The 27,780-nt window shown below is 46.5% G+C and overlaps 1 protein-coding gene across 2 annotated transcripts in view; it reads right to left on the bottom strand.

The window, feature by feature from the left end:
* GPC1 (glypican 1) overlaps window positions 1-27,780 on the bottom strand; it is a 200,495-nt gene that overhangs the window by 113,079 nt on the left and 59,636 nt on the right. The window contains exon 1 of one of the 2 annotated variants that reach the window (XM_019289507.3): window positions 23,391-23,415. The exons of the other annotated variant lie outside the window; for it this stretch is intronic. Coding sequence (XP_019145052.2) covers window positions 23,391-23,400 — 10 coding nt within the window. The 5' untranslated portion in view covers window positions 23,401-23,415. Of the gene's footprint in view, window positions 1-23,390; window positions 23,416-27,780 lie in introns of those variants that run through there. 2 annotated transcript variants of the gene reach the window in all.

Below are 27,780 nucleotides of genomic sequence, written 5' to 3'. Positions count from 1 at the left end.
ATTTCACAACATTTTCAGCTACTCAATAAAAACAGACTGCTGTTTGCATTTGTAAGAACATCAGAGGGATGCAGCTTTGGCTGAAGCATCCTAGGGGTTCAGCATGCCTGGGCATGAATGAGATTTGCTTTCACACATACAGACCACACTCGAGAAAGGTACAGAAGCCTCTGGCACCATGCCTGGTTGTCACTGCATGCCACAAGCAGCATGAGAGGGAACTGCCTCAAGTGCAGTCCCAGCTCAGAGTGGGGCAGCAGTTAAACAGCTTGAAAAAAACGAGTGTAAAACCATGAGCTGGAAGACTTACAAGCCTCAGTCTGCAACTGCATCACTGTGAATGGCCCAAGTGTTCATACCAATATCTTTGGTGCACAGTTTCTAAAGAACAGACTAGTTTATCCATGCAATTTGATTTTCTAGTGAAACAGATGGCACCATTTACCATCACCATGCTTCAAACCCTGTTTTCCTGGACTATGATCTTGGCATATGGGAAACTGGGCCACCTCTGAGCTTCTCATGCCTTGCAAGGTTTGTGCCTTCCTCGGAGCTCCTCATCCCAGCACTAATGAGCTTCCCCTTGGACAGCTTGGCAGAGTGACAAGGATGAGTGCCTGCAAGGTACCAGGAAGAATTTCTGAGAGCAGCTGCCTCCAAGCTCCCTGAAATCCCGATGCTCTTCACAGGACTGGAACAGCAACACCAGCTGTCTCTGCAGATACCCCACCACCTTGACCACTATGATACGTGAAAGCCATAAAAGAGAAATTCTCTCTTTAGAGTGAAAGCACTTTATGTTTGCTAAAAATTGCAGCAAGCACAGTATTTATGTGCAGGAAGGAGGATCTGAACTCCTGCCATGTCTTAAAAACAGAACAAAGCAACATTTCTACATATACTGCTTGAATCTGCTTTTCAAGGTGGTAGTTAGAAATTAAGAGGCAAATGAACTCAGTAAGATTACTCATGTACCTTCAATCATTTACAGGAATGTTAGCAAGAGCTGTGCTTCAGAGGGCTGGATCACACTTTCCTGCTGCAACCATTATTAACCTGACATAACATGTTCATAGAGTAAGAGGTGATAACGATGCTGTAACCGGTCTCCCTAGAATATGGTGATGATTAGAGAAACTGTCACTCATTAAGCACTCAGCTAAATGCAGAAAGATGGCTGAAGGAAAAGCCCTGCAATTTCAGGAATTTATAACTTGAAAAAGGTCCATTCTCAACATTTTGCTTATTGGGTCTTTTTTGCTTGAGTGTTGCTAAGAGGTGGCAGATTCACATCAAATGCAGACTGCACACTCTTCTCCTTCACCACTTTTCCCCTGAATGTAAGCAATAGGTCTTCTACACCCACCTTAGAAGACACTATGGGCCAGTCAGTGAAAAATGCAACTTTTAAAATCTGAATTTAGTTCTCCTGATACTGTGTATCCGAGTAAGTATGCCAGTCCTGCCTGGGAAAATCCATACTGCTTCAAAGTGCGTCAGGTCCCAGGTACTTAACTCGGTCTAAACCCAGGACCCCAGTCAAAGCAGTAAGTCTCCGTTTGTTCCCTCCGTTCCCTTACTCACTGAGATGCTTTTGCTCTTGAATAATCACATCCTTTGTGCATCATGGCACAACAGTACTGTCACCAAATTTTTCTTTCTTGTCATAAGAAAAAAGGGACCATCCCTGGGAGGTTTATCAAGTCTAGAAGTCAACTCTGCTTCCAGATTCAGTTACACCAGTGGGAAATGTTCTTGGCACTCCTAAGGATGTGATATACTACCTCCAGACAATCACCAGTCTGGCCACTATTTGCCTAAATGATTAATGTAATTCAAAAGCACTTTCTCCTTTTGCAAGCTGCTAGGAAAATTTAATACCAGTCTGACCAGTAAGTGACAGTGACTACCATCACTGTCAGTATGTGCTTCAGCAATGCCTTGCAGCATGCTTTCCCCTGACCCTGCCTACCTCTGGGCTTCTTTCTGAGCTACTGACATAAAACCAAGTGCCCACAGAGGAGCAGTCTTCCAGAGCAGGAGACTGCTCTGTAGAGCAATCACAATTGTACGCAGGTTGCTTGCTTCCCACCAGCTAACTCTGTGGCCTTTGCTGACCACTTTGGTAGGAAAGTGGAGAGGATTTGCTCCTCTGAGCACCCATGGAAGTAAACTGCGCAATTCTCTTGGTTTTGGTATTTATAAGCAAGTCATGTTCCAGCCTCCAGGCTTACTCAGGGTACTGCTGAGGGACTGCTGCTCCCCTACCATATGTGCTCACACAGCTTGAATGCCAGTCACAGTGAGCCTCAGTGCACCTGCACTGGAGAAAATCCAAGTGGAAATCTCATGGGAACAGGTGTTATCACTGGGGATGCTTAGAAACAGGCTGGGCAAACAGATCTAAATAGACTCCACTGATCAACTCTTAGTTGCTGTATCTGCTGAAACCATGTGGCCGCAGATGACATTTTCGTTCTCCATTTCCCAGGATGTTATGACCTGCCCATCTCCCTGGCTGGGGTGTCAAGCAATGGTATAGATCATTCCCTCATCTGGGAATCAGGACGAGAGACCCATCAGTGTGCAAGAGTGACAGGAAACTCTACTTGCCCAGCATTAGAAATAAGAAAGTGCAACAAGATCTGCACCTTTAATTACAACCTCACTCCCTGTGACAGCTGAAACCCCCTTAATTAATACACTTCATACACTGTCTATTTTTGATCTACTTCAAATTCCAACCACCAGCAGAGGATGTTTGTCCCATTCCTGCTGAGAGCCCCCTGGGATTTGTGATGCCCATCATTCAGCCTCACTCGAGCAGGAAGACAGCTGTGGATACCTCTCCCCTGCATGAAATATCCCCTTCCCCCCTTTTCTGAGTATGATTGGCTCGTTCAGCTTCCTCAGCACTCCAGACTGCCCTGCCTCCCTTGGCATACAGAACTTCACCTTTTAATAAAACAAACTCAATGTCTTCCACGTGTCTTTCAGGCCCCATCTCTGAAATTCAGCCATGAGACTTCCCTGTTACCTTTATGAAAGGTACCTGACCGATCTCCTGTAATCAACAGATGATGAACATGTAATTCCACACGTCCTCTTACACAGGCCTCATCAGCTGTGGCCCACACTGCACTCCTGCAGAAAGGAGACCACGTGGTGGACTGGCAGCTCAATTTTCACCTCTTCTTTTTCCTCCCCAGGCTGTTCCCACTGACACAGATTATCCACTCACTCCTCCTTTGACCCCTTTCACTCCGATCTTTGGTTCCCCACATTTGTGCTGAGTAGAAGTGCAGTGCTGGAGTGGCAGAGCAGCAGTTATGCTTCAAACTCTATGGATCCTGTGAGACAAAATCTTGGGTTTCCTCAAAGTCCTCGTATCCCTTGCAGCACACTGCAATCACCTGGCTTACCAAGGACATGGAGGAAGTATCCCTGACTCTATCCCAGCATGGCCTTCCACTGGCAACTGGCTCCTTCCCCTCTGCTTACAGAGTTCTGCATCTGCCTTAGGATATTTACTAGGGCACACAAATAACAAAACCTGCACTTTGGTCAGCAGTTGCCTTAAACCAGCAGAGACACTGAACTTCCAATTTCTGAGGCAGCATCTGATGGGGGAACAAATGGGAATGGATCAGATCTCCTTGCAGAGGAGCTGCTGTTAGAAATCCAGATCCTTTTCAATGTGATGCAAAGCACTTGCTGTAACTTCAGGCTGTTGGCCACCTGAGGCTGAAACTACTCCCGCTGAAGTTGATGGACAAAACTCCTGCTGCCTTCAAAGGCAGAGGGACTGGACCCCCAGTGATTCCAACTCTTGTAACCCATCTGTGTGCTTAACAGTAGGTTAGCCAAATTGGGAAGAGCTTTCACATCCATCTTCTGAGCAGACGAGAGAGGTTTGTCCAAATACTGCCCAAGGCTTCTGCTCCATTACTTTAATCACAACCACTACACAGCGACTGCCCTTGTGTCAGGAGCGTGAATCAAGTGCTGCTTTTCAGAAGTGAAGCGTGCTGCAAGTCAGATGCTTTACAGACACTACTGGCCTCCAGTTCCTCCAAGGTGGACTTTGAAAGCTCTGTGCCAGATGGCCACCTAGTTCCTAGCTGTGGCCTTCAGACTGTAATTAAAGATACTGTCAGAGACGAGCTTCCTTCTTAAGTCCTGAAAGTACTCCAATTCCATGCTTTTTCCTGTCAGAAGATGCAGACTTCTAGATAAATTTTAGGGTTTGTTTTTTCCCAGCCAGACACGTGACACTTCAATAAAGGGGCCCAAGGGTCACAAGGACCAGCCAATGTGTACTTCCTGAGGCAGCTCAAAGCCACCAAGATTTCGTATGAAAACAAGAACAGTAGAACAGCACCAGAACAGGAAAATGATCTCAAAGCCTCACCACACTCTAAACATGGACAGCTTTCAGTGTGTCCCTTATTCATATTATCTACTTCAATTCCTAGCAAATTTCACTTTCATTGCTGATTTGTATTCAGAGAAGACAAATGGAGCAGCCTGCAATGCAGCAGAAGTTTTTCAGGACACTTTTCAGGACAGTTGTCATTTTGGAATATCCTACTCCTTCCCTCTTCCCTGGGTGCTTCATTAAAAAAACCCCTACAAAACCCCAAGAAACCCACAACACTATTCCAATTCTGATGGTTTTCTGTTGGATTTGAAAAAGTCTCTACTATCTTCATATATTCATCTGACCAAAGAGAGAGAGAGAAAATACATTTTCTCTAAACCCCCAATGTACCAGGCCAGGAAGCTCCTGAGCACAAGAGGTAGAAAGCCCGAGCCCAAAGAGCATCTGCCTAATCGACCTCTGTGAGCCAGCACAGAACCCAGCCCTGGCTCCCCGTTCCATACCCCTCCCCAGCTCCCTGGCAGCCTCAGTCTGCTCAGTCCTCTCCCTGCTCAGCTGTCCGGGGCTGACATTGGCTGCCGAAAGGGAGGCTTTGCCTTATAAAGGAATGAATGCAGAGTAATCCTATGGAACAGATTATGCAGAAGGGCACTCCAGAAGATCACAATCACTTGTGGCTTCACCACCTACCAGTTAAATTCTGGAGACCTGCTGCTGCTGCTGGGAAACCTTTGTGTTACAACGTGCTGTGCCGTTCAGCCAGACTTCCCTTTTCTCAGCAGCCTGTTCTCTCCTCCTCTAACTTCACTCATCCACACTTCTTTGCCATCATGTCCTTTTCCCCATCTCATAAGTAAGCAGTGTGTCAATTGGGAATTTTAACTACGTGAATGCAATGCTGAGGTTGCATGTTATAGTGGGAAGAAATGAACACCATCAGCTGCAGTGCCATGGATTCACTGTCTCTGCAAGGCAGAATGGGTATCCCTCTGGTGTTCCTTTTTAAAGAAAACAAACTCCTCACAGTAAAGCTCTCAGGATGTCAGAAAAAGAAACGCTGAATGAAGCAGCCTTTCTACAAGGGTGTATTGCACTAAAGCTTACGATAATAATTTGTGCTTATCTTCACAGAACCACTAAAGCAAAGGCACTGTTTCGCTCAGGATGAGCTGCACACCTAAAGCTCAGCACTGTCATGTGCCCTCAGCCCTGGGCAGGCTCAGGGAAGCCCCTGGAGGGTCGTCCTGCCTGCTGGTACCTGGTCACCATTGTCTAAGGTGAGACAAATTATACCACTGAAGGACTTTGGCACTCTGTCCATCTTGGACAGGCACAGCAAAATGGTACACCAAGATGGTCAAGGGCCAGGATGAGAAAAAAACCCCATCGTGTGCTGTGAAACAGCTCATCCATAGAAACCTACCACCGCCTTGGGCTGGGTGTCGGCACCCACCCATCCACACACACTGCACTTCCACACAGGCACACGGCATTGCCACAGCCTCCTTGTGCAGCGACCTCCCCTCCACAGGAGTGGGTCTGGAGAACCCAGCAGGAACAAGCCCAGCAATTCAGATGCAAATGTCAAACCCACCTGTGCTGAGGGAGCACAGGGGCAATGTGGAGCAGGCACAACCCTCAGCACTCCTGCATAACAAGCAACAAGTCTTTCCACAACCGAAATGAAAATATCACTTCCCTGAGGAATGGGATATTAATTATAAGCCTACGCAGTTCTAGCAATGCCTGCTGTGTTTATTTCGATCCTTACTACCACACACATTGCAGCGGCAATACCATCTTTCCTTGGAAGTATTAGACATTACAAACCTCATTTAAGAAAACAGATTTTGCCAGCAGGCCATCAGAAAGATAAGAAATAACCTGACTACACTCCAGGCCATAATTGTTTCAGGATTTAGCCACTGAAAATACACCTTCTGTAGTCTGCTGGGGCTGGGAGATAGCATCTTCTTTAATCACCTCTGCTCAAGCCCTTCAGATGCTGCTTAACAGCTCTATTCAGCCCGGGAAAGCACAATTCTGGTCTGTCTGTCATTCCCAGTTGCAATCGCTATTTGTTTCCCCAAGCAGTAAAGAGTTGTTGTCAGCTAGGCTGTATATTTTCTTTATACTAACTGATGAAAGTAAGATTGTGGGAGGCTCTTACAAGAGCTTATAACCCTTGCCTTTCCCAGCAGCACAGCCACGGTTTTACTTTTGGTTCAGCTCCCAGCCCACGAACCTCTGTGCCAGTAAATTAAGCAGTATCTGGTGTTTATATCTCCCACTGGTCACTGGTATTTTCTCCCCCAGAGCCTGACTAACACCCAGCCTTTTCAGCTCATGTTCTCATCCCTCGTATTTTTCAGTCATTGCAAATTTGGTTCAGCATTAGTTGAAATGGGATCAATAGCTGAGGCTATTGATCTGGACCCAGAAAAACCTTTGCTCACATTCACACACTGGGGCCAGACCACCACAGAGCCCCAGGTGGGGACCACACTGCAGGGAGGCCCATGTGGGCTCCTCTTCGCTTTGCGCCAAGTTTCTTGCCTCTGCTGTGGGAGGGATGTGTCCCCCCCACTTCCAGAGCATGCGCAAGACTGTGAAGCTGGATCTGTGAAAACTGGCACTGTTTGGATCCAGGATACCATGCACTTACTGCTACCAACCAGCAGCTCAAGGGCCCTGGAATGTGGCAGCCCTTAAACATGGCTCTTGAGGTCAGGGCAGGTGACTCATGAGGGAAGCCCTCTGTCTGAGTATCTTCCTGTCCGCTCCAGCCATTATTCCCCAGGGAGCTGAACTATTAAAATAATCTGATTATTAGTTTCAAGAATGTTTTGTTATTTTGAGTGACTAACTCCAGGGATCTTTAGGAGCCTAGGTCTCAAAAACCACTGAAATTTGCCTTCCAAAATTCAGAGTCTCTCCTGATGCGAACAAGCTAAGGTAATGGAAGTTAACTATGAAAATCTGGTAGCAAATGGAGGGCATGTGCTACTCAGGAGCAGTCATCTTTCTGCACCCTTTTTCCCACATTTCCAATGTTTTGAATCCAGATGGATTTATTTTTAAATTCTCTTTCTGTTGAGCATGATGAGGTAGCCACAGGTGAAGAAAACGCTGACCATCTAAGTCATGCCTGATGCCAGCTGCAGGCCCTGCAGCTGAACAAGGCTCAGGCTTGTGTCACTCTTGGGTTCCTGGCGTGGTGCAGGACCAGGTGAAGCCTCTGCCTGCGAAGAGCCCCTGCCTGGGCGAAGGGCTGCGGGTGGGAGGCTGAGAGCAGCACACACCTGGGCTGGAACGCAGAGGGCAGGTCCCTGGGGAGGGGGCTCAGAAGGCCATCACGGAGCTTCTGACAGGTCTGCTTCACACATCCTGGCTGGCTGACAGGAGCCTGTGACATGGGAGCCACGGGCAGCAGGACAAAGCAGCACCACAGCTGCAGCTTTACCTGAGCTGCTGGCTCCAGCTCTCCCCAGCAAGGGACTTCTCTGGACCTCTCCAAAACCCCAGCAGGTGCAAGCTCCCTGCAGGGGACATTCCCCGGCTCCCTCATGTCAGAGTGCAGCAGCAAGCAGCTATGCTGAGAGAGCAGAATGTGGGTCCCTCTGATGAGGTAAAAATGTACCTCGCTGAGCATGAAGGGAGCTACAATGCACTTCCAACTGTGCCTGCAAGCCAGGACACACCAGAACAGTCGGTACCAGAGAGAGGACAAAGACGGTGCTCAGAGCTGCACACCTCTGCCTTGCAAGGGTGCTGCAGCTCCCGGGGTGAGCAAAGGCATTGGGTTTGTATTTATTCAAAACAGCAGATGTTCCTCTGAGATGGGAGCGGAATCACCACATGGAGCCTTTTTGAAAACACCAGGGAGCTAAATGGTGTCTTTAAGGACAGCAGTAGGTTTATAAGGATGCTGCTGTGCCAAAATCACGTGGCAGTGAATTGAGCAGACAGAGTTACTCAGGGGGAGAGAACGCCAAGCTGTGGGATCAAAGGAAGCCATCACCCACCCCACAGAGACAAACCCAGCCAGCCAAAGTGTGCTTCCCTGCCCACCCTCCCTCCCACTCCCCATTCCACCCTGGGTGGATGCTGCAAGCCCCCAGTGGCTTTTCTGCATCACTTGGGCAAGCCTGAAACTTTCCTCAAACAACTGCCAGGTCTCTGCAGTACATCTCCCATCCTCTTATCTGCTGACAGAGTGCAGGAGACAAACGAGCAAGCGACGCCCTGCAAGCGGTGGCAAAGCACCTCCCAGGAACAGGGCTGGGTTTGATCTCCCCCTGACAAGGAGCGGCTGACACTGCTGTCTTTGTCTGCCATGCTATCAGAGGCATGCCAGGAGGAAAGGAAGAGGAGACAGGGTGGAGAACAGCTTGTCCTGAGAAGCCAGCAGGAAGAGCAGTGCTGGCTGCCCAGGCACCCAGCCTGCTGCCCTCCCCAGACCCAGGGCCAGTCCCTGCTCTGGGGCAAACCCACAGAGCCACTGTCAAGTGTCCTCTAGTGCAACCTTGGCTGCTGCTCCCCCAGCAGAGAGAGCTCTGCTCCCCGGCATTTCGGTTCTATACACCTGCTATTCCCCCCATTCCTTGGGGTATAAAAAAAGCCCTCAAGCTGGAGTCCAGATACATTGGGTATGTATTTTATGCCATTGTAATCACAAGCTACAGTAGGTATTACAACACATTGCAAAGATAGTGCACATGCAGTACAATGGCGCACAGCTAGAACAAGCTTGGTTTAAGTAGTCATAAACTCAGTATTCTTAACACTACAGCAGCTGGCTGTCTCCTGAACCCAGGTTGTTTCTAAGATATCTACCACTGGCAGTAAAAGATATTCATGGTTTCTTCTAAGTTTCCTTTGGAGAAAATGTGCAATAGGATGCAGAAGGGATAGTTTGCTATTTGCTGTTTAGGTTTCTCTTGCAGAACAGCTCTGAGAGCAGATATCCACTGGACAGGGGTTCTTGTGTGGGACAGGCCCACTGCATATCTAAGTATTTCTATCAGTTCTTTGCTTTGTCTGTATATAAAGTAAGGAATTTACATGTAAAGAGAGCATTTAAGTCAGTAACTGGACTGTTAATACAGTTGCACCTCCAACAACCCAAGAACAAGAGAAAAGAAGTGCCTGAAAAGCCCTGTCTAAACCACCTAAGGCACTTCAGATTGTAGCATATGCTTTCCTACCACCTGCCTGCAGAAGCCACAGCACCCAAAACACAATCTTTAGACTCACTTCATTTCTGTGGTCTAGTTCTTACCCCAAGACTCCTTGGCATGTGCCAACAATATCTGGAATTTCTTTTCCACCTCCCATCCATGGTCTGGACAGGGCTAGAACTGTTTGCTTGCAAAATTAGATGCAACCCTGTGCATTCAGCCCAGGACAGACACTGAAGATCAAACACATCCCTTGTTTCCAGAGACACTGCCTCCCCCACTGCCTCTTTCCACTGGGTTAGTGACGAGAATAAATCCTGCTCAGATGATCTGCCTGGCAGTTCCCATCCAGCAGCACATGCAGCCATGCCTGAGAACACCCACTAGGAAAACACCTTTCTGATTCACTGCAACGGCAGCTAAAGAAGTTCAAGAACCAGCACTTCATCTTCCTCCTCCTCCTCCCTGCCTTTAGCCTCTTGTTGTCTTCATGGTGAGAGTGGTTTCATGGCCCCTATCAGTTGAAAAGGCACATTGTGGAGCTAAGCCTGTGTATCTTCATGTTTCATCCAAACCAACCAAGAGGCCGGGAGTGAGACAGCCTGCCTGCTGAATTCCCAGTCCCCAAATGCTCCCTGGGTACCGTGAAAGCTGTCATTTGCATTACCCAATTTCCAAGTGCTGAACAGTTGATCCATGCTGAGTACACCTCTGCCTTCTTCACCAGATGCTTCATCTGCTGTTTGCAGCCTTATGCTTACTTTGTCCCACAGATTCGTGCCTCATGTGTGCACCAACTGAAAAGCAATTAGGGGCAGAGCTCCTTGACAGCGATTCCAGGTACTGCTGCCTGATTACTGCAGTGGCTCAGGGGAGAAGATGTGCATGTAGATATATATATATGCATGTCTGTGTGCATGCATGAAGCTGACACGCACGTTCTTTCCCTTACGGGTACCTTGCAAATTCAGTTTGGGAGAGCTTCTGCTCCCTGGTACCGCCAATAAATACTTATTATTAAATACAGACTCAGCAGGGTTAGTGCAGTTACATTGTTCCCTGACTGGAATCAGGTGAACTTTTAGCCGAAGATGCAAGAAAGAACAGGGAAACAAGCTCATGCTCAGAGCTGCAGAGGAGTCAACATCCACCTTGTCTTAACAGCAATACTTGCTTATTTTGGCTGTAACTTAAATAGACCAGACTCTTGATACAGCCCACCTGCACACCTATTGTGCACAGTCATTTTCCAGAGAAGTGTTCTTCAGGATCAACTGTTTCAATGAATCACAACTTACAAATTGTTTTTGTTTAAAATAAATCACAGAAGAGCTCCCTGCGAGGGCTGCGTCGCCGCAGTTACTTACGGGCTGTTACTCATCTGCTGTTTCAACTCCACCAGGGCCCTGGTACTGGTGTCACTAAATGATCTCCATGAATGTGCAAGAAAGCCTAGTTCTTCCGAGTTTTCCAGAGGGAAAAATCCTTGTCAAACTCCATTACAACCCAACAGCAGAGAAGACGCAGCAGGCCGCCTAGTAGCACAGGCTTGGACACAGAAGGCTAAATGTGTCCACCCTAAATCCAGCTGTATGAGCCCCACATCCTGCTGCTTTTTGCAACCAGCAAGTCTGACAGCCCAGCTTGAAGTCAGCAACTATCCTATAGTCCACAAACTGATGGCAAAGCTGAACCCTTGTTACACTGCTTTTGCTTGGGAATTTGGCATTCCACTTTCAACACAGACAATGCCATTCTGAGGGACTGCAGTACCTTAGTATCTCATCGCAGTCTGGATAGGACACAACCCTGCTAAACTGCAGGTCTTGTGCTCTGTATTTACCCCACCCAAAGAGGACAACAGATAATTGTGATTACTCCTTACCATTAAATACTTCACCATAACCACTGTGTGCTTCACCATTTGGAAAACAACATCTGAGAAGTGGATTTTTTACTTTGCAAAACTACTGGTTAACATCAGTTGAAACATAACACAGTCAGCCCAAGAGGAAGGATAATGGTGTCTTCCCGCCTCGGGTAGCTTCCATGCCCTACTTCTCAAGCACACCTTCCTTTACACCTTCCACCTAGAAGCAGCAGATTGGCAGCTGGCACACCACTTACACTAGGGCAAAACTCCCCAGCTTCATCCCCAAAAGCCTGAGCTGTGCCACAACTCCCACCCCATGGCCTTCTTTCTATTCACTACTGATGAGCAGACTCCCAAGGCCTGGCTTCCATCATGCCTTCCCTGTCCTACGCCTGTCTGCTCCGCTCTGTGAGCTGACAGATTACTGAAGGCTACAGGAGCACAATTCTTGTACATATCAATATCCTGCCTGTTCCAGAGGATAAGCAGGCTGACCGTGTGTGAATCTCAGCTGAGAAATAAGGTCAGCAGAGAGTCACTGGGTATGGGAAGTCCGGCCACGTCAGCCACGTGTGTTTGTTTTTGCTTTAAAAATTCATTCCTATACTTGCTTCAAGGAACACTTGGGTTGATAAGACTTCTATTACATTTTTTTAATAACAACGATCGTCAAGGATAGTCAGGTGAGTTCGATTGGATGTGAGGCCTGAATCCAACCTTCGATTACAATAACAAAAGCACCAACCTGTGATTAATGCATCTAGTTCTGATTCAGTGAATTGGCTGCTGTAAGCCAGAGCAGCTGAATTTGGCCTCATTTGCTAATAGCTGGCATCCATTAATTACCCTTATTGCAGAGGAGTATGTATAAGGGCTGCTCAAATGCAGGAACTGCACTGCTGCTTCTTCAGCTGCCACAGACTTCCCCACAAGGGCTCTTCCATGCTATTGCCAAGGAAGAACTTTTGATCTCCTTGCATGTATTGGAGGGACAAGGGATAGGTGTGAGATGGTTGGGAAGGAGCTGGGCTACTGCCGGGTCCTTGCAGGACTTGCTCCAAGGCACTTGCTACGGGCAGATCCTGGGAGGAAAGGCAGATGGGGAAGTGCTCACTCCTCATTAGCAATTACTGCCAACAGCCACCAGTGTAATATGGGTTCTGGCTGCATGCTTGTATGGATGTACAGAGCTGCTTTCTTAGCTCTGGAAAAGGTCTTTCCATGTACTGAAGAATTTACAGCCTCACTGGACATTACAGGAAAAGGGAAGGCGAAGGAAGCTCTGTGCAGACGCGGCACTGATGTGCTCAAGTTTGTGCAGCAAGTCTGCAACAGAACCAGAAACTGTAACTACAATTCCTGCATCTCTTATTTGCCCTCTAACCACCAGGCTGTTCTTTGTCTGTCCCTATGCTATGACTGACAGGCATATAGCAGGAAGGGCCATCTGCATAGGCCAGGAAAATGCAGTATATCCAGCTCAAGAATCTCAAAACTCCATCTTCATACAGAAGTTTTGCAATAGAAAAAGGTTCTGTGAATGTCAGCATTTCCATATTATCACCATCTGTACATAGATTGCCATGGCAGTGAGAATTTAAAAGATAAAAAAAAAGAAATTTAAAGATAAAAACTGGTTTAAAGTTGACAGTCTTGAGGAGTTTCAGTGCCTTGCAGGCCTCATCAGTTTTCATTCATCTAATGTTCTCTTTTAAATACACTTGACAAACTCAGATGCTGGGAAGGGAAGTGCTGTACCCAAGGACGCACTTCTGCCTGTCCCCACAGCATCCCAGCCCAGGGACAGGCAGCACTAACAGCCCAGGGAAGGGCTGTCTCCTGCATCCTGTGTTGCAGCACTGTGTAAAAACCACCCATGCACATCACACCCAGCCAGCCAGGGCAGCTCCAGCAGAGCCTGCAATTCCCAAGTGTCAGAGGGTGTCACCGCACTCTGCTGGCAGGGTGGGGTCACCCTGCACAGGTACAACACCCCGGGCAAGCACAGAGGTGCTCTCTAGCACAGGGTATTCTGGCTTCAGAGAAGAGGAGATAAACGTGGTATCATGAAAAATGAGACAGTGCCTTGAAACCTTGCCTATGTACCTGGCATTGTCATTTTGTGGATTCAACCACGAGCAGCTTTTTTAGCATTTCCTTAGTCAGCTCCCCAAAGACAAAAGGCCAGGAATACAGCCAAGCAAGTAACACGATAATAGCAGTTATGGCAATAGCCACCTTCTAAAAACCATCCTACACTCTTTCATGATAAGATAAAGAACCAGAAATTGGAAGCAGTGACTGCCTGACATTGTCCTTTGTCCAAGGAAAACACTGACTCCTGCTACTTGGAAACACAAGTTGAGCAGACCTGCTGGAAGTCAAACTCTTAAGATACAAACCATACTGTAAACTCAATTTGGCTCTCCTGGCACAGGCCAACTTCTGCATTTCGCTTCCACAGAGAAACACCTCACTAGGGAGCAAACACGATGTAAGCACAGGGCAGCCAGTACATGCCCCCTGAACTGCCCCTGCTGCTGCTAAACAACTGCAGGGCCCAGCTGGGATGGGGAGAAAGAGTCTGTCAGGCCATTCATCTGAGCCTGGGCAGGACAGAGGCTGTCACCACCTGAAGCTGTTGTAGGGTCTGTGCAGACTTCACTTGTGTTTTCAGTCCAGCTGAGGCCAAACAAGCATCTGTGCTCACACATGCGAATCTGTACACGTGCATCTGCCAATGCCTTGAGGAGCTCTGCTGGCTCAAAAACTGCAGGAGCCAAAGAAAACAAATCAAAACCCCCTTGCTGATGGAATCAGTCCCACAGCTCAGGACTATCTCCTGTTCCCAGGATTGCTCCTACAGACCAGAGGACAGGGGAGAACTGTGCAGTACTTGTTGCTGGAAGAGCAAAGCTCTCCTGCTTTACAGGAGGCCTCACATTTGTCAGCAGCACTGGCAGGTTTTGTTCTAAGGTATTTTGGGACTTGTTCATACCTGAGACAAACTGTTTCTTACACGCTCTCCTCTGTGTTTTTAGGTGACCTAGAACATTTGAGAGGTGTTTAATTTCAGAAGATACCTGGATATATTTTGAGATTTTGCCTGTGCCTTTGAAAGAGTCCATTTTTTGAATTCCCCCTTGATTTCAGGGAATGAAATGAATGCCTCCTTGCCTGCCCACTGTGCACCTTTGGCCGTTTGATGAGAAGCCAAGAGACAAACGGCTCCATTTCTCCAGCCAGCACAAGAGAGGGACTCAAAGTGGTTGAATGAATAGCAAGTACCATACTCCTAATAATCAGAAATGATGTGGTACAAGTAAGGAAAAATTGTAAAACAACAACGTAAGTAGTGGAATAAAAAAGGGAAAAGTTGCTCATCATTTGCACTCCATCTGCCTTGAAAGGCAACAGCGTTTTATTTCCTTTGGTAGAGGAAGGTTTGCATAAAACATAAGCAAGGTTGTACAAACCCTTGGGGTTTAATTTGATTCTAGTTTATCTTTTGATCAGCACATCAAACAATTGCACAGCGTTTTCTCCTCCTTCCTCCCCTCCCAATTTCTAAAACCTGCCTGAAATATCTGTGTGCTGTCTCTCACCAGGGCAGCACAGAACCTTCAAGGTAATGCCATTATATTTAAAGGGAAGTTTTTGCCAAAATACCCCAACACAGGGGCAGCCCTAATGCCTACAAAGGGCTTTTAACAGTAGGTTAAACATACCTTTCAGTTTTTTGAGCCTCTCTTGAGTGGAGATGTTATTAGGGGAGGAGAAGGCAAAATTATTACCCACCCCAGCAATTGTAAGAGGCCAACTTCTGCCACCTGCACCTCCAGGGACCCATCACAGCCAGACAGCAACCCAGGTGTAAACAGCTGTGACCTGTCGCCACTGTCTGCAGACCAAACCACCAGTGAATTCTCATTCTGCTCACACCTTGGATTCCAGTCAGCATTATTTCGGTGGCTACTTCAAAGCAGCAAAGTCTCTGACCTCTCAGTACCAGCAGAAATATCAGCTGTGCCATTTGGGATAGAAGTCCAGAAGGAAACCACTCCATGCCACCGAGAACTAAAGCCCCTCTGGGGTAAGTGGCGAACTCAATGGTGTGACCACAGTGCGTGGCTCACAACACACATACCTGCACACACCTCATGGCTTCCAATAAAATAATGATGCAATAAGAAAAGAGGATTACATATTCTTACCCAATCTATGAGCTGCACAGAACAGAAAACAAGCTTTCCAGAACATTCACTGGGGACAAAAAGCCAGGAGATGTGAGTGAGTGACCAAGGACAGTGCTGTCTCTGTTCAGGGCAGTGGGAGATGTATCATGTCAGTCCTTGCTATAGCTGGGAGCTAACAACAATCCAGAGTATGCAGTTTCACATCTTTTTGTTGTTGCTGTTGCTAAATCGTATCTTGCTTAAATTACCTCAGTGACTTCTTCTGTCACTGATGTTTGCTGTTCAGCCTCACAGAGCCACGATCTCCACATGCACACCCCTATGGACACACTTCACCTTCACCAATGATTTCTTAAAAAATGCAGCTGATCTTTGAACTTAATGCAACTCTATGCCCTGTAATAGGCTTTATGTTTCCAGTCCCATAATCTAAAGCCCTCTCTTACTTAAGGAGTGTCAGTGGGTAGGATGAACCCCAGCACTCCTAACCTCCATGTGGGGCAGCAGCCCCAACCCCTGGCTGACTCCCACTCTCTCTGCACTCACTTGTATGTAACAAAAGCTAAAGGAAGTCCTCCTGTTCCAAGTGCTTTTGACAAAGTCCTCAACCCTCAGAGCCCTTTGCTGCAGTCCCCACGAGCAGAACACGCTCATGGCAGTTTTTGGGATGGGGTGCCATGGCACACTCTGCCCTGGGGACTGTGGGCTGCAGGCAGGTCCTGCTCTCCTGGGCACTGCTGCACAGACAGCATTCTGCTGGTGACGCCAGCGAGAGCCCAAGAGCTGAAGTAATGAGCTGTCCCAGCAATGTGGGAGCATTCCTCATCTCCTGGGTTTAGCAGGTTCTGATGGTACCTGGTACAGACCTTCCTGTGGGTGTCACACAGAACATCAGAGCAGTACAGCAAGCAGAAGGCCCCGCAATGCATAAAACAGTTTGCTATGCTTTGTATTATATTCTGACACTGTAACACCCTGATTTAGCTTTCCTGGGCTGGACACTGGCTTATTTTAGACATGCTTTGTTTCCTGTTTTCATTCTCTTCATACTTTTCATAATCTGGTATAAAACTCTAGGTTTGCTTTCAGCAACTCCTGTAGCTTGATTTAAAGGCTAACAAAGAGCTCGGTGCATATTTTACGTTTGAGGATAATGGGAAAAAAATCCTACATTTTTATGGCCAGAAGGGGGCCACTGGATCATTTAATGTGACCACCTGTAAAGTACCATTTCCCCTGCTGAGCCCAGTAACTGCCTCTGACTCAATTAGAGCTTGAAGCATTGACAGTTCTGGTGTTCCATATAAAGACCAAGCACAACATAAAACAACTTCAGAATAATAAAAAAAGTTCTGAGAGCCTCCTGGGTGTTCCTCACATATCACAAGGAACTTAAAAATCCCTTAACAGTCCCTGTAATGTTTTTTTATGCCCCAGTCACACTTTCTCTGAATAAAAGCAGACATTCTTCATTGACCCAAATAAGCTGCAGTAATCATAAAAAACCGATCTTCCTTGTGGGGTTTGCTGCTCCTGATATTTAAGGGATTTTCTTGGGAAAGTAATTTTTAAAACCTTTCTGTGCTTGGCTACATAACCATTCACATCCTCCTGAGTTCTTAAACACAAGCTCAGGAACTCCACAAGGATGGCAAATTAAACCGAGGAGTTACGAAGACAGAGGCAGGACTCTTATCACTGCACTTAAATTCTGATGATAATCCCTCTGCAAAGGCCACCTCTAGCTGCCTTCTATCAGTTCTCTTATCCCTGGTCAAGAAAAAAAAAAAAAAAATCACAAATCAGCTCAACAAAATAAGCATGTTGCTGCATGCACCAAGCCACATTATATTTCTTTCCTTGCTTACAGAACTTAAGCTGGCTCAGAATTTCTTTTCATTTAGGAACCTGAGCCATGCACTGTCCTACTGTTATTCCAGAATCAAAACCAGTGATTCAGATGCCTCAATCCTCCTCCTTGCACTGACAAGGGGGCACTACAGTCCTGAAAGTTCATTTTCAACACTTCTGCTCTGGGGTTGCTGTCAGGGGCATGGTTTGAAGGCCAACATGGGGACAAGAATTGCTACAATTTGTCCAACTTTAGAGTGCCACCAAAACACCTGAATAAACAAACAGGTAAGTGAGAGCAGATGAGGAACGAGAGCAGAAGAGGATGACAGAGGAACAAGAAAGCCAAAGTAAAGGGAAAGGTAGCCACCGCAGAAGGATGGGACTGAAATGCACCCAAAATATTTCACAGTTAGTGCACTGTGTGGAGAGTATTGCTTGGCTCTGCAGAGGCACTGGAAGGAGTCAGCTGTCCAGCTGAGGAGCAGCATGGGGCAGATCTCTCACCTCTGGAACTGCCTGGAAATCCCAGCTCAGAATGGCAGCAAGACTGCACTCAGCACCTTTGCCGTAGCATGATTTTTCCAGTACATATTACAGTAAATTCACTCTCTGTCCCCTCATTCTGGCAAGGACCTCCTGTTATGTTAAGAAACCTTTTTGGAGGCTTCCTACCTAAAGAACTGCCTGTGAGTAAACAAAGAGCAATCACACATGTATGAGTTACGATGTTTTCTTTGCGCGTGCTTGTGACACAAGTTGGCTTCAGAAGCGTAACACAGCCCTTCCTCCCTCCACTAAACAACAAAAAAGAAAAGTTGGAGAAAAAGAAGGAAAACCCACAGGAGTTTTCACTCACTCTCCTGGCTTGCACAAGTATGTCAGGAGACATACAGATCCCATAACCTGTAATGCTTTGTCCCATGCACTTTAGACCTGTGGAAACAACAATGTTTTTCTGCAGTAGAGGAAGTCCAGCACAGAGAATCCCCTCTCATGACCTCCTGGATCTGTGTACCAGAAGGCTGAGACTGAGCTGCACTCCATTTACTTGTGCAAGCTTTATACCTGCAATAGCATGAGGCTGCCTTGATGAATTAAGAAGAAAGAGGTTACTCTTGACCTTACTGCAGTTCCCCTTGGACCTGCTGAGATCACCTCTGAAGAGCAAGTGAAGAGTCCATCCTGTACAGAGAATGCTCTCCATGGCATGCATCATTGCTCCAAATGTCAGGTATTTTAAAGGCCTTATTGAGGCACCAAAAATTTAAGCCAGCCACGTACACACTGTTTAACAAAGCCTTTTTTCTTGTTTAGCACCACCAGGATGCACAAAATCATTTTCCTCCTAAAAACTGTGTTACCACAGGAAGCTCATACCATAAACTCTCCTACCCGGACTAAAACATCACAACATTCTGTGCTTGAGACCATACCATAAAGCAGCAGTCACCTCTGACCCCACAATCATTTGGAAGAGTTAAACTCTGTTATAAATCCTCATTTATATGCCAAGTGAGTACAGTCATGGAGCAAGGGATCAGATCTAGCACTCACAAGTAAAAGCCTATAAAAGAGGGGGAAATACGTCACTAACATTTACTCCACAAACAGGCAGACTGGAAAAAACCCACATTTCTCATTTTTATAATATGGCTTGCAAAATTGGAGAACGATATCAAAGCTCACACATCATTCTGGAAATCAAAATCTCTGTTTAGATGCATGATGCTAATTCAGCTCTGCCTTGCTGAGGTAAATTAAAGGTCAAATATAGATTTGAAATCTTGTTTAAGCTTCTTATTGCTTTAATAACAAGCACTGAATTACTTGAGGGTTTTCTTAACAGTGAACCTGTTCTGAACATATTTCAGCCAAAGATATTATTTCCACTATCTTGTTACACCAGTTCCTAACTGAGAGGTAAATTCGCGTGACACGCAAAATTAAAGCAGATTTGGCAAAGAAGATTCCCAATGCCCCCTTGGTAACCGGTTAGAGTGAGTGAAATGCAGGAAATTAGTTTATTGGGAAAAGCTTTTAAGACCATAAACAACCATCTTTTTTGTTTGCTTACAGTTACCAGAAAAGTGACTCTGCACTGTCCATCCCAGCAGTCAGAAACGTCTCCCCTTGCACTGCAGATAAACACTGACACGTATTTTGACCGATATCTTAATTAAATTGTTTAATTAAGCAACAAGAACTGCAAGCATGCATCACTCATGCACCCACCCATAGGTGCAATTTTTGTCATGAGGAGAAGCATCTTCCCAGCCTAGGACACAAGAGATGAATATAAAACAGAAGTGGCTTATCGCACATCTGCTCTCCCTCACCCAGTCTCCACAAAGGGAGCAAGAAAGGAGAGCTGAGCTCAGCACAGCCCAGCCACCAGCCCCTCTCACACGCAGGGAGATGTGGAGAAGCTGACGATCCACCACACAACCCCACAGGAACGTGGGCCAGTCTTACAGAGAAAAGGTTCCACAAGGGTAACCGTTCTGCTTGCTGCAGGCAAAGTGGGGTTGACTCGCATGCAGCCCATGTGACAAACTCCACTTCCACCAAACTGCAAAATGGTCTGGGGCAAAGCCAGATGTTGATCTAAGCAGCTGTTTGAGATAGAAGGTGTTGTACAGGAGTACCCACGAGGTCTGTGTGATCCACACAGCAACAACAGCATCGTGTGCTGATGGCTTTCCAAAGGTGGGTCAACAGCACAGAGAGCATTTGAATAACCAGGTTTATTTTCCTCTCGATTGCCATACAGAAAGTACCTTGAGATTCCAGTGATTGGACATTAACATAACTCGACACCTTATAACTTCAAAGGGTCAAGGGACACCTAGCACTTTGCTCTCCTGATGTCAACGGACTGTAGTGACTTTTGGCAGGGAAAATGGTGGGCATGATCTGACTCACAGTGATATCAACAGGAGTTTTATCTGTTGAATCCTAAGTCCATGATCACACCCATTCTTCCTTTTGGCTACACTTCTGCCTAGGAGGACATTCTGCAGTATCAGAAAGACAAAACGTATAGAAACAACAAAGCAACAAGCCCAGAACGTTATGAGAGATATAAATGCTTGTCAAGATGAGCACTGGACATGAGCATGGATCCAGTACTGCTTGGGAAGCAGTAGCCGATCTATGAGGCCAAATCCCCACCCTCAGCAGCCTCCAGCAGGAGCCTGTCCTGCTGCAGGGGTACAACCCCAAAGAGCAGCTCCAGGAAAGCTGCAGTGGGCTCATGGCCCTGCACCACTGCCCAGCACCAGCCCAAAGCAAGAGCTGGGGCTGGGGCTACTGGCAGCACTCCCTCCTGCCACACACAGGCTGCTGTGCAACTACCAACCTCTCCCTTCCAAGATGTGGGCATGACTTGACACCTACCAGAGATCTCCAAGAAGATATGAATGTGTGCTTGTTTGGGTTTTTAACTTTATTTGGTCAGTCAGCTCTACCTTTTAATTATGTCTGTCCTTGATTGCACTGACAAATGGCTGGATGCTCAGACATATTTATTGTTCCATAATAAAATAAACCCTGCTTGAAACCAACAAAATACAAACAGGGTTTATTAGAGTCAGGAGGAATTGTCCACTGTATTAATTAGTTTCATTTCTCATTTAAAGCTGAGTTTAATAGTGGATAAAATTAAGTAAATTTTCTCAATTACATGAAGTGCATATGGTGAGCTGAATTGTGTATTGTACAATTACACATAGCTTTGGGATTCAGAGAATAGCTCTGTACCACAAAACTCTCAGCAGTGAGGAGCCTGGGGCTAATATTAGTGAAATTACTTACATAACTCGCTCTTTTATTAATGTGAAAACAGACTATGATTAAAACCTGGAAGCTCGAGAAAGGAACTACCTGGACCAGTTTACCAGACTAATGCTATTTATTACATTCCAAAAAATACTCTAGAACATATGGGTTAAAAAAGGAGGTATTTTAGACCATTTAGATGCACCATGTCTCCACAGCAGTTGGCTGGGCTGCACCACCCAGCCTGCACTTGGCATGCTCTGTACATCCTGTGTGTCCATCTGAGTTCAAATAACAGTTGGTTTTATTGCTACATCCTCAGAAAATTAAGGAAAAAGAAAACAAGTACAACCATTCAAAGGCTGGATGAGGACTGCTGATTCAAGTGTGCAGCTGAACTGCAAGCAAAGGGCCCACACCCGCATAAACCAGATATGCACAGGGCTGATCTCTGCCCCAAGCAGCCCAAACACCTTTCCAGAGCCTCTGCACCCACACCCGCACACAACTGGGCACCTTGGCTTCATCTGGAACATGTGTGAGGGCAGGGGTCTGTCCCAAGAAACTAAGACACTGCCTGTCTACATACAGGTTAACTAAACTATTTTCTTCTGGAAGATGCATGTGCTTAATAGACTTGTTTTCTGTCCAATCCTGTCTGTGGCAGCTGGAATTTTCCAGCTAACAGCTCACCATAGCAAAAATGAGAATACACGTTCCTGGGAACCTCAACTCCCTTCCTCCTTAGTCTGCAACTAATTTCCTTTAGCTCATTCTGAAAGGTCTGCTTGTTTTTTTCTCAGGCTTTCCCCATGGAATGGAACGAGAATTTAACAGGGCTTTTGCAACAGATGTTTGGGGAATCTGGTATTTAGTCTACGACAACTGCTTTGTAAAACTGTTCCTTACTTTTGCATAAGCCACTTTATAAACCCAAATAAATAAAACTGTTCCAAAGTAGCCCTTGCTGACTCTGTTAGCACTACTGCTGCTGCATTATGGGCTGCAACTTGACTTGTAGAAAGCCAACTACTGAGCTTTCCACCATGGTATAAAGTGGCATCATATAATTAGATCAAAATTATATCCACTGTGATAGCTGTGATCTTCCTAAGAGGGCACTGAAGACCATCTGCTGACAGAGAAAGGTGGTACCAGATCAACATCCCTTCCTTTTGGAGAAAATCTCACGCTAGAAGCAAGCTACCACCTCCCACCAGGACATCTGCTCACTCAGTACCTCACCAAGCACCCCACCTGCAAAACTCCACAGAACTTACAGGGAAATCTGTCTGTCTGGGAAGCACTTGAGTTCTTTCAAAATCGGTTCCAGCACTGTTCATCTGAATGAGATGATTGACTTTGACAGCATGAATTAAACATTAAAGCCATTCATATGGCTGAATGTGTCTCATGGGACTTTACTCAAGGGCCACAGGAAGGGCCGTTCCCACAGAAATTTTGCACCGACAGAAAGCTTTCTGTATCTCAGGAGATTTTGGAAATCCACGCACTGAAATGGGGCTCCAGTATGAGCACATGTCATTGCATACATGGAAAGAGCAAACAAAAGATTTCCAGTAGTTAACACAAAGGTAATTCCCCAAGGGCAGTCTTCTGCAGGGTCCCCAGAGCTTCAGAAATGAACAGTGAAGGGTTTTGAGTGCTAAAGTCTAAAATCAGAGTCATACCGAGGGGCATACAGATTTCTGGAAGCTGTTGAGCTGCCCTTCTGTAATTGAGAAAAAAATCCTCAATTTGGGTTGAATCAGCCATATTGGGTTCTTCTGTTTGAAGATTTCTACATACATACTCATTATGTCAAGGGTGCTGCAAGCTCTTCCAGTGCAGTGTCAAGAAAGCCTTCAAGTCATATAGGACCAGGATTTTGAACTTTTGACTTTGCCCATCTCCCAGACTCAAACTCTGGCCTCACTGTGTTAATGCCAGCAGCAATGGTGACAATATTACTCAACCCTCTTGGAAAACAATACTGGAGATATCAGAAAACTGTGCTTGAAAAAACAAGATCCTCAAGACTTCATATAAAGCTGAAATATACTTTAACTGTTTTACAATAATATCAGTATTGTGAGAAGGGAATTCTGATAGGATATTTTGAATAATACCAATATCCATCAGTCTTTTGGAGAGGGCTCATTGGGCTTGGCATTATGTCAGCCGCAGTCTGCATCACTCCCACCTTCAACGCTTCCAGCCCCCACAAACCAGCACTCCTTCAGCCTGAAGATGGCCTGAAAAAACCAGGAACAGGAAAAAAAAACAGGTAATGATGGGCTGCGCCTGTGGTGGAGTTACCTGGCAGGAAGAAGTGGGAAGTATTGCTCATTAAAACCAGGTTCCCCATCCAACTTCGGACTTTCTGAAACTTCACTGAAAAAAACGAACGATTTAATGAGCCCTAAGGATGAGCACATGAGTTCTCCCATCTCCTGTATGGCAAGGCATGTTCCCCACCCAGCTTAACGAACCTTACAGCACACCGCTGACCAAGCCCCTGCTGAAGGCTTCACCTCCTGGAGGCTGCCAGGAGGGAATCAAAGCAGCCACGGAGGCATTCAAAGCAGAAATCCAAGCACCATTAGTCAGCATGTGTGCAGTGTTCTGCCCCTGTCAGCTCCCAGTAGCCAGAAAAGGTGGAGAGACAGCAGCTTTATTGTCTTATCTCCTATTGTGCTTTTCAATTAACACCTTCAAATGCCAGCTCTTCTTACCTTATACAAACTCAGACTGTAACATCACACCTCTGACCACTGAGAGCATGTTCTTCCCCTCTTTAACAAGAACACTGTGATATTTCAAGAGGTTTTTCCTTAGCATGGCGGATATATCTCTTTTTCACTTAAAAGCAACTTAAATCGCATTTGGGAGAACAAGGAAATTCCTTAAAACACATTCTGATCTTGCTTAATGTTTTAATCAAGTCTCCTACCACTCATTTTGCCTTTTACTAGCACAAAGGCAGGTTTAACAAATTGTTAAGGATCACTGCAGGTAAGAAAGCAATAATCCAAACCTTAAGAGATTCCAGGCAACAGGGACACTGCCCCTGAAGCCACAGTGTCACAGCGTAAGGCGGAGGCAATGGTTTTCTAACCACTTACAAGCTCTGTCCAAAGCTAACAGCTATCCCCAAACTCACAACTGCTCCATGTGACATATCCTGTAGCAGGAGAGCACAGGGAATCCGCCCAAAACCCAAGATAAAGGCAATAACACAAACAGTGGCTGACTGTTTTCACTGCTGGAAAAAGGAGAACAAACAGTCTCCTTAGTCTCTTAGTCTCACAGTCCTGTCAGATGGAAGGACCTTTAATCTGCTGGGGAGCCAGCCAGAGGCGTGCTGGGCTCCAGAAGAAAGGCGGTGAGGAAAACGGCAAGTGCTGTTTCCATATGAAACACAGAGTGACGAAAATATGCAAAGCTACAAGGAAGAAAACTGCCCCTTCTCCCTACACCAGTGCAGCCCTTCAGCGGTGTCCACTGCTCTTCAGCTACCAAGCTTTCTTCAAGAAATGCCTGTTGTGTTTGCCCAAGACTGTATTTGCCCATGTCCACCTGAGTCACTGCTCCCCTCCACACCATGGCACAGCAATGAACACACAAGACATCTGTTCCTTTGGCCTTAAACCACCACAGCACAATCTGCTGCAAACCTGAGGCCCACACACAGCGAGGATAATGAAGGAGTACGTACACAACAGCCCCTGCCCACTAGGTTGGCAATGTTTTGCCTTGGAAGTAAGATGCCACCACCAAGGCAAGTGCTGAGGAGAAATAGGGCCAGGGAGCGATGTGGTTTCTCCTGCAGGACATGGTGTCTCTCACGGCTCATGTGGGAGCCCCACTTCAGACGTGGGGCATGTCCAGTTCGCTCCTGCAGGCTGGGATATGGCAGTTCCATGTCGGAGTTACAAGTGAGAGCAGGAAGGACCCAAAGAAGTAGAGAAGCTCCTCACAGCTTGGCAAGGAGCCCACTGCTTCCTCCAGAAAACCACCATGAGCCTTCCAGCTGGGTTTGTTTCTCAGCAAAGGGCTCTGTTACAAAGCTGTGTGGGAGAAAAGAAGGGATAAATGCCCCAAGGCTGCTGTGAAGAGCACACTTCAGAGCAGCTGCTCTCTCTGTTATCTAATCTTAATTTTAATCGAGACTTTTTCCTTGTGTTGCCCGGGGTACTCAGATCCCTCTGCACGTGCTCCTCCTGGGACAGGCAGCCACAACCTGCCTGCACATGCTGCTGGCCCTGCACCCCACGCTGGGGCGACTCTCGAGGCAGGAGGAGAGCAGGCATTACACTCACACTTGCTGCCCTGCGAGACATTCCCTTTAATGCCACCCCGTCATCTGTTAAATGTCTGCAAATTGCCAACTCCCTCGGGGATTCTAAATATTAAATGAAAAAAGGTTATTACAACATGCCCAGCAACAGAAATTGGGGTGAGGCTGGCGGTCACGGATAGCCTGGGCCAGAGTTAATTAATACATGCTCACTCCGATTTTTTTTCCTGTTTTGATAAAGGGCAATTTATAGTTGGCATGACTGTCACAATGCCCCATGACCCTCAGTCTAATTATAAAATATAATGTGGAAGTGCAAATACAAGATCCTAGGAAAGAAATCCCAGTCTACTGCAGCTTTTACTTTTTCCCATTCCAGCTTTCTTTTTTCCAGGGTGTAACTGTGGCTCCGAGTGCACGATAAGCCCAGAACGTTAATGTGTGTTTATTTAGAGACATCTCTAACGTGTTTGTGTTGTGTGTTTCTAGAGCTACAGACCAAAACAGGCAAGGTAACAGCTACCCAACACAGAGCAAATTCCCAGAGGGGAAGACAAGAAGGGTTAGTTGCTGAATGCATCTTAGGAGAGAAGCTGGGGCTGTTTTTATTGTTCATCAATCAATTAACGGCACTCTCAAATGTCTAATTAAGCAGACAACTGGAATTAAGCAAAGGGCATCTCTGAAATGCCAGCCCTCTTAACAAAAGCACTTCTTATGTTCAAGTGAGTACTTGATTAAGGTGTACTTCTGTGGAGAGATGTGCAGGAAAATCCCCAACCGAGTGATTAGCATGTGTCCCTGGTGAGGCTCTGAAAAATCAATCCTTTGGCACTGCAACTTAACCTTCACATCCAAGTGAGCGCCTGAGCTGGGTGGCAAAGCACAGAACAAATCAGCCTTGTTTAGCACGGAGGGCTGTGGCACAAAGGCTGAGGTGCCCTCTGTGGGCACACTGGGCTGGATCAGCAAAGAGGGAACGGTGACATGGGTCATGCCCATGGACACGAACACCTTGAGGATGGCAGTGGCAGCACAGCAGGCCGGAGGGTTGATGTGAGCACCTCTGCACCAGGCTCGGAAAGCAGCAGCAGCTCCTGAGGGGTTGCTGTTCTTCCAAGGACAAAGCCAAGGGAAGCAGTGACCTCTGCAAACAGGGCAGAACTTCCCAAGCCCCCATCCATCAGCAGGTGAATCACCCAGCACAAGCTCAGAGGGATGTACAGCTGGAAACCGCTGCTGGCACACCCGCAAAGAGGGGCAATGCGAGCATTGTGTCAGTGGAAGGAGACGCTGAATCTCGTGGTCACTGGACACGGACGGCTGCCCAGCTCCCCGGCATTCACCGCAAACACAAGCAAGGCAGTATGAAGATGCTGCCACCATCGATTCCCCGTACAGCAGGGACACCACGACCCCTGAGTGAAACCATGCAATAAAAGCAAGCAGCAGCAGGAGATTCAGCATGTAGCAGAGAAGATTCCAAATTGATCCTGTTTTTCTTTAGTGCTCACAGGAATCGAGAAGCTTCAACAAAAGCTCCACAGCTGGTTGTTCACACTGCATCACACAGCACATGCCGTGGGTCTGTGCTGCAGCTGTTTAATTTCATTTCCACAGCTGTGTCCAAATACTTACAACAAAAAAATCGAAATTAAAAAATCACAGAGACAAGAAAAGAGTTTCCAGAACTTCCCTGGAAATCTTCTGCCAAGGGATGAGGCTGTTCCTGTAAAGTTACACACAAAGCAGCCTGGTCAAGAAAAAAAAGCCCCAAAGTTGTCTTTTGAGAAGACAACAAAAACCAAGAGTTCAGTTGGCCTCATCTGGCACATTTACTTAGAGAAGGAACTCCTGAGCCTCTCTCCATCAGGATAGAAGGTCCCTAAAAATAACCCAGTGAAAGCTGATAGAGCTATCCTAAAAATCTCTCTTGTGGGCTTAGTCCTGAAGTGCGATACTTTGATACCAACTTTGGCCTTAAGCCGAACTTACTAGTACATACCAGTCTAAGGAGAGCAGTCTTCTTTCATCTTTATAGGTTTTTTTTTTTCCCCCACTCTGGCAGATACTCTGTTCTCCTTGTCTGCTTCTCCAATTGCCCCAACATCACAAATTACCATCAAAACTCTGTGTACTTGCTTTCCAAACACGTAAGGTGATAAAATAACAACAGCTTATTTTGCAGCAAGGGAGCTGTGATATTAGGATTTATTTTT

The sequence above is a fragment of the Corvus cornix genome, chromosome 9 (genome assembly GCF_000738735.6).
Source record: "Corvus cornix cornix isolate S_Up_H32 chromosome 9, ASM73873v5, whole genome shotgun sequence".
NCBI classification, from domain to species: domain Eukaryota; kingdom Metazoa; phylum Chordata; class Aves; order Passeriformes; family Corvidae; genus Corvus; species Corvus cornix.
The sequence above is the reverse complement of the archived record's forward strand: the minus strand, read 5'-3'. Positions and strand labels throughout refer to the sequence as shown.